Source organism: Coturnix japonica, chromosome 12 (genome assembly GCF_054131305.1).
Source record: "Coturnix japonica strain WE chromosome 12, WE-NBRP24, whole genome shotgun sequence".
NCBI classification, from domain to species: domain Eukaryota; kingdom Metazoa; phylum Chordata; class Aves; order Galliformes; family Phasianidae; genus Coturnix; species Coturnix japonica.
The window spans coordinates 18,386,867-18,403,926 of NC_140674.1; the positions used below are offsets into that span (position 1 = coordinate 18,386,867).

The 17,060-nt window shown below is 41.5% G+C and overlaps 2 protein-coding genes across 3 annotated transcripts in view; one reads left to right on the top strand and one right to left on the bottom strand.

Moving 5' to 3' along the window:
• Positions 1-17,060, bottom strand: part of NLGN1 (neuroligin 1) — a 431,043-nt gene that overhangs the window by 393,041 nt on the left and 20,942 nt on the right. The gene's annotated exons all lie outside the window — the stretch shown is intronic.
• Positions 1-17,060, top strand: part of SPATA16 (spermatogenesis associated 16) — a 79,509-nt gene that overhangs the window by 4,521 nt on the left and 57,928 nt on the right. Inside the window, exon 2 of the mRNA XM_015871962.3 lies at positions 9,588-10,193. Within this exon, the coding sequence (XP_015727448.2) occupies positions 9,609-10,193 (585 nt within the window). The 5' untranslated portion in view covers positions 9,588-9,608. The remainder of the gene's footprint in view (positions 1-9,587; positions 10,194-17,060) is intronic.

The following is a 17,060-nucleotide window of genomic DNA, read 5'->3' on the forward strand; positions in this document are numbered from 1 at the left end:
CCATTATGAAGCTGCATAGCTGCATAAATGCATGCCAAAGACCAGGTTCTCTTGCTTGTCCTGAATGGGAAATGTGCAGCTGTAGATATGCCATGTACCATTCTGCTCATCGAGGGTAGGGAGGAATATTTCCCTACTGTTCTTGTAGCACTTCAGGTTAACATTTGTATTGACAAAAATAATATAGCAGAGGTGATAAACATCCACGGAGATTAAAATAATTGCTCAAAAGTCAATTTTTTTCCATTGGAAAATGAAGACACTGAGCTAAAAGAAATTAAAACCAGAAGCCATAATAAGAACCTAAAAGCTGTCAAAGCAAAACAGCTGCCTTGAATGTTAATCTGAGCTGTTTCAGCCAGTCCTTTTGCACAACCTTTTTTCTCCTGCTAACTTTCATGTCACAGCTCGAATGGTGGCACAGAGCTGCAGAACTGAGGTGCTGCTGTCAGGAGCTCTCATCTCCGCACGCTTTCACTCTCCATCATTAATGGGTTTGCTTCACCTGCCACCATGAAACTATTACGTGTCAAATTACAAAGCAATTAGGGGCAGAATACGTAGCTGTAATGCACGGGTTAAAATACAAGTTTTAGAAATTCCAGCTCAAAATTTTCTAGGTCTGTAATAATAACTCTGGAAAGTATTAAAATACATTTTTAATGAATATAATCCTCCAATTACTGACATGTGCTTCACTGGGTGTCATATAGAAAATTTTTATCTTTTTGCCTCTCTCTTTTTCCTTCCTCCCAGGCTTCCTTTGCCTGGGAATATTTAAAATTCATTATTCCACGCTTCAAGAAATGAAATAAACACGACTGAGTAAAGCAGCCAGCAAAACCAGAAGGTGGACAGATAAACTCCAAGTGCTTTATCATGAATTCTGACCCTGACGTTTTGCCTGGGTCTGTGTATGTACCTCCAGTGAAACCCCTCATCAGGATAAGGTAATCGCAGTGCTACTCGCAAGGAGCCTAAAGGATGGGTCAGCAATACCTCCTACCACTGGGCACTGAATACAGAGTCAGGGAGGAACCCGTATGCTGCTATGGCTAACTCATTTAATACCTCTGCTTAATATCTCTGCCTCCCAGTGGGACTCATAGTATTTAATTACATATCTAATGGGAAATTCAGCATCGCCCTGCGAGCTGCTGTGCTCCCTCAGATTCTCTTACATTGGAGATGCACTGCACTTCACACAACTGGTCCTGCCATGAAAATTAATTAGTTTATGCCTGAACAGGGCTTTCAACATACACATCATTCTGTATGACAAAGTGGTATTGCATAACAGATGGCATTATTCAATTGAATTCCAGAGCCATAAGAAAATTATTGTCTCTAATTTTTAATCAAGCAGACTTCAAGGCAGATTAGCCCCTAATGATGCTGCTTTGGCTATTTCAGCAGATCTTATTGCCACAAGAAAAGTTTTTCCCTTTCTTGTCCTTTGCACCCTGGAGATTTCATTGCTACACAACCCCATCAATAAAGCCAGCACAAGGTTTCAGGTTAGCCTTTACCTCCAGTGTATAGTAATTGTTAAGACAGCAAGATGCAGGTAAATAGAAAGCTTTGTTGGTTTGGAAAGAAACCTCTCTGCTTCCCCTTGTTTGGTTTGTTAGGTTGTAACAAACAGCCTGTTTAACCATCGCTCATTGCAGGGACATCTGAGTCCAGAAACAGCTCTGAAAGTTTTAGAGAATTAAGCACCAGTAATTCTGCATTTCTTTTCATAGTATTAGACAAACCTCAGGTTATAGATATGCATATGATTTCATATGCATGAATGCTTCAGTGCCCTCCCACCACTTAACAGACTCTTTATTAGCCTCCATAACCCAAGCAGAAGAATTCCAGTACTGCCTTTAAGGGTCACTTGAGCTGAAGCTTCGAGACAAATTGTATTGCTGGGGTCATAAAAACTTGGTAGCTAACTTGGCAAAAGACAACTTTGTTTTGTTGGCTGAGGAAATGGAGGTGTAGTACTGTCCTGGTCTTCTCTGCAAGGATGAATTTCTGCTCATAGGCACCAGGTTGTGCTCAAAAGAATCATCAGCTTCTATCTATTCAGACTTGCTCAAGTCTTTGGGACAGATCACTGTACATTTGTGCTCTCTAAGATTTCTCCATTTCTCATTTAGGCTGTGTTTCCCATGGACCCCTGCTTCAAGAGCATCCCCATGGCAAGAAAAGGAGGGGACTTGCCTGTACCCTCTGTCTGCTGCCCTCTTTCATCATCCTGGATTGTACTCCTCTGTTTTCACTCTTTTTCTTCCATTTATGCTCTTACATTGGAAAACAGATACAACAGTCATAAAAAAAAACCAATAGTACAAAAGAAATAAAAGCCACAACAATAAAAGTTGAGAGAAAAGGAATTCCTGTTAACATCTACCAAGGGAGAGTCCGCCTGCAGGGAAGGAAGCAGAGGAAGACATTCAGAAGGAAGGCAACCTCCCAAGCCATGAAAATTCATTTTGTATCTCGATGTGATAGTCTTTTTATCCTCAGAGCCCTATTTGACTTTTCTTTCTTCTTTCTTTTCTTCTTCATATCCTCATGCCAGCCTTTTCTCCTTGCTGCTCCTTTTGGTTGAAGGTTGTATGAGGAGCTTTTGTGTTACTACCCGAGCAAAGAATAAGGTGCTAACTTGTTGTTTAAGTGGTCAGTGAAATGAATGGCTTCTGAAGCTCAGTGCCAAGTTCCCAGGTTCATTCTAATTACACAGATAAAGTAACCGAAAGGAAGGATCCCTACTAAGGTTGGCTTCATCAAAATGGAACGGTCCTAGTTAGGATCTCCTGTGCTGCAGCTAACACTTTAGCAAATTAAACACCATGGAAGGAAGCAGTTTTGTGACCCACAAAATAGGTGACGGAAATGTTTCTGCGTTTCCTTTAGATTCGGGCTTTCCTAGTGTCTGGTCCCATAGAAACGTGATTACTTTGTAGAAGTGAAAGAGAGTGCTCTCCTCACTGTGAGCTCTCATTGAATTCCTGCCTTGTCCTGGAAGCAGGGCTGCCCAGAGCAGCTCTGAGATGCAGACCTCTTAATAGCACATTGGCAGAACTAATCAAGCCCAGAGCACAGTTTGCAGCAACCCTCCTAAACCAAACTTTGGCCCTCTGCACTCATTCTTTAGAAGTACTCAACTCCCACCATTTCAAAGCAATCTTTTCAGAAAATCAATAGTTCTTCATCTCCTTCAGAATGAAAGCAAGTAGGACACTTGGACGTTTGCTTTGTAATCTCTTCAAAAATTGCTTTCTTGTCTTCCCAACAGAATTAGGAAATATTGCGGTACCAAAAACAAAAAAAAAAAACACAAAACTTGGGCTTTTCAGCATGTCTCAGTTCTAGGACCAATCTTTGCCTTCCTTTTCATTTAGGGATTACCCTAAGCTCACTCTCCTCACAGAGAGGAACTGTTTGTTCTTACAACCCCGCGTTCCAGGAGCCTGCAGGAGATACCTCTACCATTTCAAAATGTCTGTGTTCTCTCCCTCCTCCTTCTCAGTGTCCCTTAAGCTACGAAAATGAATCAAGCTGTTCTCCCAGTGCTGCACTGCTGAATCCAACCGTGGACGTCTGGCTGGGCTTCACATCCCATCAGACACAGCGCTGACCTTTTTTTTTCCTAATTGACAATGCAGGGCTTTGTGCTAATAGGATGACATCATTACGCCAAGTTGAAAGGCTCTCTCCACTGTCTCTTTTGTTTCTCAGCATTTTTCTCCCACACTTTCAGAGGAAGTATTTCACCAGGAGGGAGTGTAAGGAAGACAGTTACACAGCGCCTAAAAATGCATGCGGAAAACATCCTCAGTTTGGCTCTCTTCGTTTTCCCTTAGTCACACCAGTTACCCACCCTGTATCCTGAACCCTCGCTGTGTATCTCATCTCCCTTTGCCTTCCTCCAGGCTGTCAGCTGATGACCAATGTTGCTCTTCCAGATTTGCTTTGCCTCCTTGCCCTAAGATATGCTGCTGGAGATTTGGGCTCCTTGATTTTAAGCTATGATTTTAGTTGTTAGCTTACTGTTCTTTTATAGCTTTAATTGTATTCAAGTGACATGTTAACAAAATCTGTGAGCATCCCCATAGCAAAAAATAGTTAATGGAAGCCTCTACATTTAGTTGGCTGTTAGCTTTTGCTGTGATACCCAATAATATAACATTTCAAAATCATATTTTAAAGAGCACATGGAGGGAAAGAAGACCCAGAGCAATGGAAAATATTAAGATCTTCGTTTATCTCTCATGAGATTGGCTAAACCATTTCAGTGAGTCCTATAACCTATTAAGATGCCATCTTAAAACTGAAGTGGTGCTTTATGCTGGCTATGGATGGGCAGCAACATGGGGAAGTGTGCAGTCTTGCCTAAGCCAAGGAAACAAATAAACACATTTGCTGTGATGGAGAAGATCAAGAGGCAGAAACTTCCCAACCCTGCCTCTTAGCTTCTCTCTTACCTCTTCCACTGCTGACACGTTGTGAACTCCTACCTTGTAATTCAATTTAGATGTCCTTAATCTTTTTTGTTAAAGATACGTTAAGTATTTTACGTAGCATTTGTTTCTTCCATTCAGTTTCTGACATTTTTTACATTTGATGTCAGTTAACTTACACAAGCCATTATGAGCAATAGAAGGAATCAACCTTTAAACGATAAGACTTAGCCTTTGCATAAGAGCATCTAGTGAACGAGCTGTCTGATTGCTGGGAACAGTAATTATTAATACAGTTTAATATTTCTCTACTGTCTATAGCCTAATGAGATTAGTGTTCTGTTGTACTCAGCACCACATAAACAATTAATAAGTGACTTTAAGCCTCAAAGAGCAATTAGAATAATATGGTTAAATCCCTGCAAACTACTCCAAAAAAAACCCCACTATTTTCCCTTGCCAAATTTCAGCCCAGAGTCCAATTTATTACTATTAGTTTTGTAAACAGGTTAAATACAGTGAGTGAAAATAGTGTTTAGAGTGGAAATGCTGACAAAACCTTTACTGCAACAATGTGGACAATGCAGCTGTACTAATGGCAAGTGTGCCCTTATCACAGCAAGAAAAATGTGAGGAGTTCTGCTTTTGCACTGAATGAGCCATTACTTATGTCTATCACAAAGAAATAAGAGTACTGAACAAAAAAAGACATACATTAAGGCTTTTTTTTTCCAAAAGACAACTAAAAATAAAAAAAGATCAGATGTGACTCAGGCTTTCAAACAATAAAAATAGCAAGATGAAAGAACTAGGTTGCTTCATTGCCTAAAGAAATGGCTAGAATCTTAAAAAGTCTGAAAACTGATTGTGAGAGACTCACTTTATGGGCTGCTAAGAAGGTGCTGACCTTCGTCATCAATAGATTGTCTGAGCCTTTGTGGTATTCAGCAGTAAAGGAAGTGCTTAAAAAGTCATCCTGCTGAAAGATGGACTGGAAAAATCTTGGTTCAGATCTCAGCATCGCTGTTGTCAGTGCACATGCTCATTCAGAAAGTCTGTAAATCTGATACAGATAAATCTTGCTTCATTTCTAAGTGATGAAACTGGAGCATCCTCAACTTAGAGATGGTTCAGGATATCTGGAATTCAATTTAAGTGAAATTATTATAGAGGAGGACAACTAATGACCTATCTGTTGTGGGGCTTTGGATGTGTTTTGTTATTGTACTCTATTTCCCTGTCAGTACTGAGGAAGAGGGATAACACTTGTACAGATACTAGTGGCATAATTTTCTTTCACACGTTCCATAGCTTTGGATGCAGTTTTGCCTCTTCCAACACTTGCACTGAAATGAACTGTAAGCCCATGACCATCCTGTGATTTCATATGGCTTTCTGGGAGAAATGATCTATTAGGGATGAAAGAGTTCAGTAACTTTCTGGAAAAGCCTCATCACTGTTCAAGCAGTAGACCAATATGGCAGTTGTCATACGTATCTTCTAGGAGGGAAAATTAGCCCAGATGGGGAAGAAGTGCTGAGCTCACAAATACCTGCAGCTCGTGAGACAGCCACTGAAGTACAGGACGACCACCCTGGACAAGGCAACCTCTATATTATGTTGCAGAGAAAGTGAGAACAAAATGAGAGAATGACAAGAGATCTCTGCTGGTTCTGATAGAGACAAAGAGGGGATTATTCCTGTCTGCAAATCTGGTACCTAATTTGCCAAATACATTTTCAAGGCATTTCTGGGCATGTGAGATCACATCTCAGAATCAGAGGATGATGGATCTACTTTGGCAGCTATCAAACAGTCAGTGTAAGGAAACCAGTTCAGAGGGAGGAACACAGGTTCCCTGTACCATCCCCAAACCAAGCAATGCATCATGCAGCAAACAGGCACCTCAGCATCTGCAAGTGGACAGTCACTTGCCCTTCAGAGCTGTGCTCTGCACCATGTGGTGCTTAGATGCTTTGTGACAGCCTCCTTCTCACTGCAAACTAGGAGGATAAATTCCCCTCTCTACCACTGCATTTAAATCAGTGCTGAATGCAGCCCAGCGGTTCTGCCTTTCTATATGCAGATTCGGGAATACGGCCATATGCAGCCTTCAGTGTTTAGAAAGGTTTTACTTCACAGGTTTAAGGACAAAAGCTTTTTTTTTTTTTTTTAGGTTGAAATCAAAGTTTAAATTCAGAAGGAAAAGGGGCTCATCAAAGAACTGGCAAAGAATTTAACAACTCAGTGCCAGCTGAAGTGCCAGTGTGATTTATCAGCAGGTTCTTCTCTAATCTGATCTGAGATAATAGCAGAAGGTGTTGAAAGCAGAATCAAACTAGATACAGAACAAAAAGCATAAGCAATAGGGTTCACGAGATCATGCACATAAGGAAGTTTATGTTATCTGGTAGGCTGGGCACTCTCCCCAAGAAGGTTTCCTCAGCCTTACAGGGAAGACAACAGACAAAAACAGATTTTAAAAGATAAATGATCTTAACATTTTTCTTTTTATGCTTTTTGTTTCTTTCATGTAAGCCTCTCCATTTGAAGATATGTGGTTTCCTCACTAGCAGGTCCAACAAAATGCTTAGCTGTGGTTCAGTTTCTTTCTGACTGCAGCATTAAACTGTCTTTCTATATTCCTCTGCATAGTGATTCATTAGGAGCATTTTACAGTGAACGCTTTCAAAATCAAAAACAGACATTTTAACAAAAGTCTAAGGAAAATACTTAACTGACAAAGATAATGATTTTCTAAAAGCTTTTCCCTAGCAGTGTTTTTATATTGAGGCAGTGATTAAAGTGAGCCTGCCTGAGTTAAAACGTGCTTCCATTGCACAAGCCAAAGTCATGTTAATCAGTTAGAATACCTAAAAATACAATAGGAGCAGCATAAATCCACTTGATACAACAAAGTTCATCTGAGGTGCCAGTCTATTGGAGAAATGTCTGAAAGTGATTAATGGAATGTATTTTACTGATCATGATCTGCTTTTTTTTTTTTTTAATTGCATGGTAAATTTTCTGATCTTTTTAAGACAGCTTGGTCCAGCCAATTTGCCATTCATAGTGATATTAAATCCACCATCAGATATTGGACTTTGCCTTTGTAAGCTTTTTGGTGAACAGAAGCCCCAAGGGCTCTGTGGCAAAGTATGGCAGCTCAGAGGAAAATTCTTGCCAACTTCTGTCTGATGTAGGTACTCAGTTTTCATTTTCCAGTGAGCATCCCATCATGCCAGAGGCTGTGAAAGCCCCACACTGCCCCTTTGGGGCCTGGGTTATCCACAGAGCAATGTCACAGCCCCATACATGACAGTGGTGTTGACACAACGTGGCACTGAGTTTATCAGGCTCATCCCCTTGGCCAGACCTGAGGCTGGCTGGAAGATCTCTGCTCCACTGCACAGTGGAGATAAATCATAATTTCCTAAATTACCTGGTGCTGAAGCCAGTGCAGGAAAATGAGGCTTCCAATCTTTAGACTGTGCTGTGGTTTGTTTAAAAAGGGACTGAGTGTCTAACAAACAGGTAAAATTGCTGCCAGATGCAAGTACATTAGCCTTTTCCAGCTGCTTTACTGCTGCCATTCAAAAATAGTTTGCTATAAATATGATTCCTTTGAGCTCTATTCTGACGAGTGCAGAGCACTATCTGAGAAGGGCCACTGGTTTTCCATCCCCACTGTACTCGGTAGGAGCTGTGATTGCTCAGCACATCGCTGAAAAAAGTCCTCTGAAATTACCTTAAATCACACAATTATCCCCTCACCTCTCGCTCCCTCTCTGGCAGCCATGGAAGTAGGAATAAGTTTCTCCACAGGCAGTTCTGTATCAGCTTCTCATACAGCCTGAAATGCTGTCACCTCTTCCCTTTACCCTCCTCTATACATTTCTGCCCATTGCCCTAAACAGTACAGATTCAGTGTACTACAGTGAATGCAAGACACATTTTGGCAACTTCTACAAATACTGCATACTCTATTTAAAAATCTGTTTAAAATCTCTTTATGGACAAAGAGAAATGCACTTATGATGTGTCTTCCCCTTGTACAATCTGTGCCCGTAGTTAAGCGCATTAAACTGATGCTAAACGTATGGAGGCCTGCTAAACCATAACACAAGTGCTTATGCTCAACAAACCACTGTGAAAGATGCTTCTCATTAAAGCTATTTACAATCACACTTTTCGTTATTACTGGAAAAACTAAGTAGAAAATGATCTCTGCTTCCCACCTCACTAAGGCAGATGAAAATCAAAACTTCCATTGAATTGGAGCATGATGATGAGTGTACAGTGCACCTTTCCTTTTGCATAGGCAGTGGTTTAAAAAGAGGCCTGGGTTCTGCTTCATGCACCAATTTGAGGCCACTGCCTGCTCCCTGTGCTGCTGGGATGTGTCTCCAGCAGCAGGCTAGTGTTCAGTGCAGACAGAAATGGCTTCAAAACCCAAATTCAGATCTGAATTTTCATAGCATTGTTTGAATAGGAAGGGACATTTAAAGGCTGTTTCTATTCCCCTACAGTCCAGGGCACCCACAGCTCAATAGGGTGCTCAGAGCCCCATTCAATCTGATCTTGAGTGAGCAAATCCACCACCTCTCTGAATGACTTTGGCAATTTTGCTCAAACGTAGCTGAGGCTAAGACCCTGCTTTGAGCTTGTGCCCTTTGGAATATGGCCAAGGTGCTAATTTGTTAGCATTCCTCTCTGGCCTCAGTAACAGTGCTTAGCAGTGCTCAAAATCCAGGCCCCAGAGATGTTTTGCTCCCTAGAGCATGCAACACAAGTCAATTAGTCATAGGTTTTTCCTCTTTCTTCTAGTCCTTATGATTAAAAGCCATATTTTCCCTTCTTGTTGCAGGTATAACAAACTAGTACACCACCATTACTCTGCATAACACCCATTATAAAGAGCTATCAACTGTAGTTAAGATGCTTAAAACCCTTATGCCCCTTATACAGGACAGAGACAGTAATTACTGTGAGCCTGATACGCCATATACCGAGTACCAAAGAGCTTCCTCATAGTGCTGCATGCTATGTGCTGAGTAGAGAATATATTTGCAGACTTTTTTTGGCTTTGCAATGTTTGAGTATTTTTAACTTTTCTGCATTCTCTCCTAGGACTCTTTCTTTGCTCAAGTTATGGAATCAGAAAGCAGCATTGACTTTCAAAAAGATTTCTTAGGCGCAAGTGGCCAGAATGAAGCCTCTCAGCAAACACAGGCTAGCAAGGAGTCAAGCGCAGCAGCAAACAAATTGAATGATATTCCAGAGACACTGCAAGAGGTCAAGAACCACCTTGGGGATGGAGAAGCAGGAAATATCACAGAGAAAATAAAGGAGGCAAAGGAGGAAAAACAAAGTAATGATGTAGGCAGAGCAAGTCCTAAATGGAAAGCAGAAAACAATGACAAACAAGCCGCAAAAAAAGAAGCAACAAATTTACAAACTGGCAATCCCTTAACCCCGGCCCCTCTGTCCCATATTCCTCTGCACATTCTGATGCATGTAGAAATGGAGCTGGTCTATGCTGATGAGGAGGAGATTGCCTTCGAGTTCACAGCACCAGCAGCACTCTATGGCCATGCTGATGCCATGAGTGCAGCAACCAGCAGTGCAGTGCCACGGGTGGATGAGCAGCTGCGGGCGGCCCTGCAGGAAGCCAGCAGACAATACAGGCAGAAGAACTATGCGGTGGCAGCGGGACGGCTTGCAACTGCATTGGAGGTACGGGGGTAGGGGAACCACTGGACTGAACCAAACTTCTCTGGGGCCTCAACTCTGTTTAGCATAGAATCATCAAATACATTGTACTATCATAGAATTATACTAAATAATATGACCTTGGCCACATACTTTGAAACTTATCTTTGATTTTCATGACTTTCTATCTTTAAGTGCTCAAACTTGAGCTATCCTAAATTGATCTGCCAGCCAATAAGTAGATATTTCTATGTTTGCAAAAGCAGAGCTCCTTCCTTGTGTCTAGCCAAGCCCTCATAAAGGAGGTATATGAAAACATTTGACATTTCTGAAAACCTCAGCCAGCCGGAGAACAAAAGAGAAGGGAGTACCCAGTACTCTGTCAAGGTGATAATTAATTCCCTGAGGGTAGAAAGAGAGAAAAAGTGCAGGAACCCCCTTCCTTTCCCTCCCCCCCCCCCCCAACAGGTGGGTCATGGTTGCATCTAGCAGCCTCCTGGTTCCTGGAAGCCAGAGCTAGCAGCACTTACAGTAAAACTGATTGTTCAAAGTTGTATCATTATTCCCAGATTTCTCTAGTGCTGCTAATCTCGGTTAATTATATTGGAAATCCCTTGCATTATGACCATGTAATTCATAATGTGCCAGGAGAAGTCATGGTTCATAATAATCACATAATGGGCAAGGACTTAGACGTAATCAGATTTTAGTTACCCTGTCGCGTTTCCATAATGCTGCTGTAAAACCGACATAATCACAAAAAAGCACCAGTTATTTAAACACTTTTATCAGATTGACGTACAGTATCTTTCTCCCTCCCTTTTTCAAACAATGTAAGATAACAAAAATTGGATTACAATTGCTGGGAACAGACTATGATAAACTGTTTGCTTGCGTGCAGAATGAAACGTAACAGTGGCATCAGACTGTCAGTTCTTAGTGATGCTAAAGCTGCTAAACAGTGGCATTGTGCAGACAAAAGCTGCTCTCATAGGGGCAGCATCAGAGCGTTTTGGGCTCTATACCTACACACACAGTGCTGTCTTATAAACCTTGGAAGGTGCCCTATATCTTCAAATTTAACCCAGGCACTAACATTCCCTGTGTGAACAAGGGCTTGACTTTTGCTGTGATACGCAATGCAAAAAAATCGCTCTCTAGTAGTTGTAAGAATTTAAAAGAGAAGAAATGACACTTCAGACTCTTTACAGGAATACGTTTGGTGATTAAAACAGAGGACTTGGAGCTGTGCTCTCTGGATTCTCCCTAATGTTTCATCTCCACTGTGACCCCAATCACTTCAGCTATGCACTTGACATCCTGAAAAAAGGGCCAGCTGTACTTGTTTCAGTGCCGTACTGCCAGACTCAGTTCAAAAGCATTTCTAAAACACTCCTTTTTTATTATTTTTTTTTCCTATACTGCTGAAGGCATTTTATTTTAAGACAATAAGTATTCTAGCAGCAAGCGAGGAAAATTAGAAAGTGACATCCTTTTTGGGCTTTTTTCCCCCCCCTCATTCAGAAATGAGCTGCGATTGGGGACAAAAACACTTTTCAGTTGAGAGGAAAGGAGCACTTGTCTGTTCTGAAGGGAAATGGAAAGGCCCATAATAGACATCCTGGGGGAGGAATGAGCAAAAGGTTAAAGAATTCCTTCCCAGGACAGAGTGGTTGGGAAATCAGGATGTCATAGGGTGGGTCTTCTCAAGCTGCCTTGCAATCCCACTCTGCCCAGAAGCAGAAAAAAAAAACAAGTAAGCTCAGAACATCTCTGAAAGACATTTCTGGGCTCTGTATCTGAAAATCTTCTCTGAGATGGACCTCAGATCTATATCAACATGCTGTGAGAAAGCTTGCTCCCAAATCTCCCATACTGCAAAGTATTTTCTCTTTCCTGTCATGAAAAGCAATTAGCTACTCTGTTCTCTCTATGCATGCAGCCTTGAAGCAAATCTCTTTTCAGTTTTGTCTAAATTAAATAAATTCACACCTTTTAGTATTTTCTCCCAGGTCATGTGTTTTAAACCTCTGCATTGTGTTCATTGCTTTTCTCTGTATTAGCTCCAATTCATCTATTTATTCAGAGACAGACAAATTGGAGACCATGCAGAGAAAAACAAAAAACTTAAACAGCTGAGATTGAAACTGTGATTGTTTCACCCATGGCTCCTTGATGAAACACGCGCACGCACACACACACATAAATTCCTCCACATTTAATGTCGCTACAGAGAAGCACAATCTGTTAGAAGTTCAAAGGTCAGGAATTCAAAGTGGTGGCTTCTGGTGCAAAATGTTGACAGGTATTTTTCCCATTTAAGGAAATCCAGGTCTTAGTCTGATATCACAACATTCTGAGTGAGAGACTCTGATCCTGTAAAGCGCATGTATGGCCTTACATTTCAACTGTATCACTGAGGCATGAGGGGACATAGTGTTAGTCAGCTGAGGAGAGGAAAAAATAGTGCTCCCATGGAGAACTGTCACCATTAGAGCTTAAGAATCAAATACTTCATGTCACCACTGAAGGAAAGGGCTGAAGAAATTGGGGCAACAGTCTTTGGTCTCCCACCTCCTAGCTCAGTAATACGGTATATTTGGCAGACTGCATTGAGAAACACTGTAAATTTCCCTAAATCATTAGCACCCATATGTTGGAAAGTAGCAAAATAGGACCTGAACATCTGGACTGTGAGATGAAGGGTATGAGAAATGACTCTAGCTTAAAACATCAATGGAAATTCTATATGTATATCTAGAAAATCTCTAGCCAATTATTAACAGCTTAGCTATGAAATAACATTAAACCTTCATAAGCATCCACTGTTCTTGTATCATATAAAAGAATTCAGAAATGTCAGACTGTTAAAACCTGTATAGATTTAAATTACAGATTGTTGTTCTGAAAATAATCCTCCCATGATTAAAAAATCATTGGGATATGTTCACAATGCCCCAACCTCCTGCAGATGGCTGCTATGGGCACATTTGTGATGACAGTGAGCTAAACGTCACTACCATCTCTGTTCATGTAGCTTGGGTTTTCAGGTTAACCTTTCCTGAGGCTTGTTGTGATTCACTGCTTGCAAAGAAGACAATGGCAAAACCACACTTCCAGGCAACAATATTTGCAAAGAGAAAATACTTTGAAAGAGGCCGCAGTATCAGGGTCTTGTCAGTATACCAGTGTAGAGTTAAGCAGTATGGTTTAAACAAGCATTCATTCTATCAATGTCTTAATATAGGATGAGAAGCAAAAGATGAGTGTCTTCTATATTAATACCAACATGAGAAGAGGTTCACTTTAAGCAGTGAATGGAAAAGCATGAGAGGTTTTCTCTTAGACCTTGCTGCAGTCTGGGGAACAGCACGGGATGGGGATATTTGGATGTGCTTTGTGCTGAATCAGTGCTAAGTGCTCCAGAAAGGTTGATACAGCCACATTTCTACCTTCTCTTGGGGTCCAAGAAGCCCTCATTGTATAATCCCTTACTTTCAGGGGCATGGGGACTGGAATTCCTTATAGAAAGGGTAGAAAATGCAAAATCACAGAGCTTTCCTCACACTCCTCTCACCAAGAAGAGCCGTACCAGGACCAGACATGTTTTAACACCATGAAACTTGAGTGCAGAAGGGATAACATGTGAAAGGCTAAATATTTGTTTTTAGCACCAGCTTTCTGGAGCTAAAAATCAGACTCATAAATTGCCTGTTTTATCATCAGCACAGTTTCTCTAGAAACTTCTTTCTGAGGGTACACCAAGTCCTGGATAGAGAACAACAAAGGTGACAGTCACTGATCCGCCAAACCTGAGCACAAGATGCTGATGTTACTCTCCAGAAATATTCTTTTAACCTCTGATAACAAATTAGTTTCCAAAATACAGCCTACTCCTTGCTTTAAAAAAAAAGAAGAAAATGTAAAAAGGCCTGATAATCAGCAGTTTTCCTCTCCCCACAGTGCCATTGCTATATTTTTAGGCTGCAAAGCCAAGAAATTGATTTTTTTCTACTGATACTTAACTGTCTTTTATGGCTGCAGAAGATTTTAGACCAGGAATGTGAAGCTTACAGATGGCTCAAATCTGGCTTGTGGGATAGAGTGGGAATCTGTTATAATGATCCATTTGGACACGCTCCCATCTTTTGATCACTGAATTTGAATCTATTAATCTTCTAGGCATTTCCAGCATGCCCATCACCATGACATAAAGCTGAGGAACTGCACAACTATTTGTCTGTACGGATTCATGCCCTCATTCTTCTTGCCTGAAGTGCTGTTACGTATCTGGCTTATAAAGTGCTTTTTTCTCAAAGGAATACTACACGCCGACCATAAAACAATATGTTTCCTCATTGATGTGCGTGTACAAGAACAAAATCCCTATTCCAGAAAGGACAGAGCATATTTTCCAATCATTCTTGTGCCAAAGCAGATCAGTCAATTTCTAATTAACTCTAATTGGCTTCCTCACATGCTACTCAGTTATTTACCTGGAGGTGACAAGTGCTCAAAAGCGCTAAATATTTTCTTCGTACTTTGTAAACACTGAGCAAACCGTTGATTAAAAATAATAATCACCCACCACTTGTCACTTACAATCAAAAGCCTCATTGACCTAGACACGTGCAAATCTCATGCATTACAGACACTGCAAAATGCAGACAAGGGCCCTGTAATAGATCTCTCAGTAGGTAAAGAAGAAGAAGGAAAATAGAAGAGAAATAAAAGAACTGGGACAGCCTTTGTGGAAGGGAACTGGTGACAGGATGAGAGCTAACGGCTTGAAGTTGCAGCAGGGGAGGTTCAGGTTGGATATTAGGAAACATTTCTGATGATAAAGAGCAGTGATGCAGTGGCACAGCTGCCCAGGGAGTGGTGGAGTCACTGCCTCCAGAGGTGTTCAGAGCCATGGGTTTGTGGCACTGAGGGACATGGGGGTATGAACTGAGGTTAGGGGGTCTTTTCCAGCTGTAATGATTCTATGAAGCATGAGCTCGTCATGAGAGATGTGAGCTCAGCCTTTTGCTCTACCACAGATATCGTAGATGGCTCAGAGCACATCACTTCTGCCTGGAGAACTGAAGGGCTTTTGTGAAAGTGAGCCAGCTAAAAACCTTTGGGTATCTGAACCCCACAGCTCCCTGAGTGCATCACAGGCCTTGAGATTCCCAACAGAAGGTCAGTGCAGAAGTGTGATCCCACCTCCTGCCTCTCTCTGCAAAGCGATGCCTTAGAGCCTGGTTTGAAGAGGAGTTCCTGTGATACCCAGGGCCCTGAGAAATTGAAGGCATTCATCCTCCCAAGCTGCCATCTGCTCCTGGAAGGGATCTTACAGGAACAGGGAGGGCAGAGAAATCCGTGTTTAATTTGTAGCTATGGGTGCTTTGTCACTGGTCCAAGAAGGCAATGACAATCAGCTTAATTTACGAGGAGAAAATTAGGCAGGTTAGGAAACGGTCCAGACACCGAAAGCAGCTAGTGCAGGTGAGCAGCAGGTGCAGAAGGTGCACTATTAATGCATTTTCCCTCTGAACTCTCCTTAAATCACGCTGCTGCACACTACCTGGGCTCTGCAGAGAGAGACGACGATGCAGGCTAAAGCGGGCACCGAATTGGAAAGCGTTCACAGGCTGATTTGAGAGGAACTTTATCCATGAGGACAGTTTAGAGAAAATGTGTTATTAAAGTACTTTATTTCCATTTAGAGATTCACACAGGCATGCACAGACAGTAGGTGGTGACAGCTGCTACCAGAACCATTTGTTATCTTACTCCTGTTCAGCTTTTGACAGTGTAAAATGAATATAAATGCTGAAAAGCTTTACAGAGGTGAACCAAACAATAAAAAGTAGGGGGAGGATGAATTCTGTTTAGGTTACGTTAGGGATGAGCTTTATTTCTGTTTATTCCTGAGGTGTGGAAATGTGCCGCATTTCTCACACTGACAATAATGCTGAAGAGATCCGTGTTGGAGTTTACCAAATCCCCACAGTCCTGAGGTGAGGGCAGAGGGGAGAGCCAGCCTTGCAGCTATCTTTAATGCCACCCTCAGAAATGGCATGAAAATACAGCTTCAGCAAATTATTGTTTTTCCCTAATAATCCTGTCCATCAAAGTGGAGTGAGCCTTTCACATTGTTTGCCTTAATAAAAGTGCTGGTGAGATATCTCTGTGTTTGGATTTAGTGGTAGCAAATCTCTTGGCATCAAAGGGATTCAATTAGTTGGCCTGAAATTATATTGCTTTTTCCAAGCAATCATGACAGCTCTCAGAATCTTGCTACAATGCAGTCACATCACACCAGCTGACAGTTGCCACCAAAAAATAACATTAAAAGAAAAAACAACACAAAAAACCCAATCCTCTTGGCCAGCTCCTTCTGTGAGTGCTATCGAAAAGACTGATGCTCCTGCTTCCAGTGCAGCAGGCATCTCGAACTGCAGCCCATCAAGAGGAGCTACTCGTATCCATTTTGACTTTTGTCTGATTGTTCGGTTTTCATATGGAATATTTACACCATTTTTGCTTTGGTTTGATTTTGGATGGACTCACATTGGAGAGCTGACAGAGCCTGCATTACAAAGGCAATCTATAAAGGAGGCTTCAGTACACAGTACAGAATATAAAGTTCCTTGGAAACTATTGTAGTATATTGATTCTGCAATATATGTTTCATTAGAGAGCTTTGGAGGTTTGCTTTCTTTTTTGTTCTGCACTCCTCTCACCCTGGCAATACTGATAACGGGGGGCACTCCATGAAATAGAGGCTGGTAATGAGAGGCACTGATTTATGGCATGGCACACAGATTAAGCTGAAGTCGAATGGGTGACATTTTCCTAAAGCCTTTGTTCCCGATTTAAGTGCTCTCAAAGCAAATTATTTAC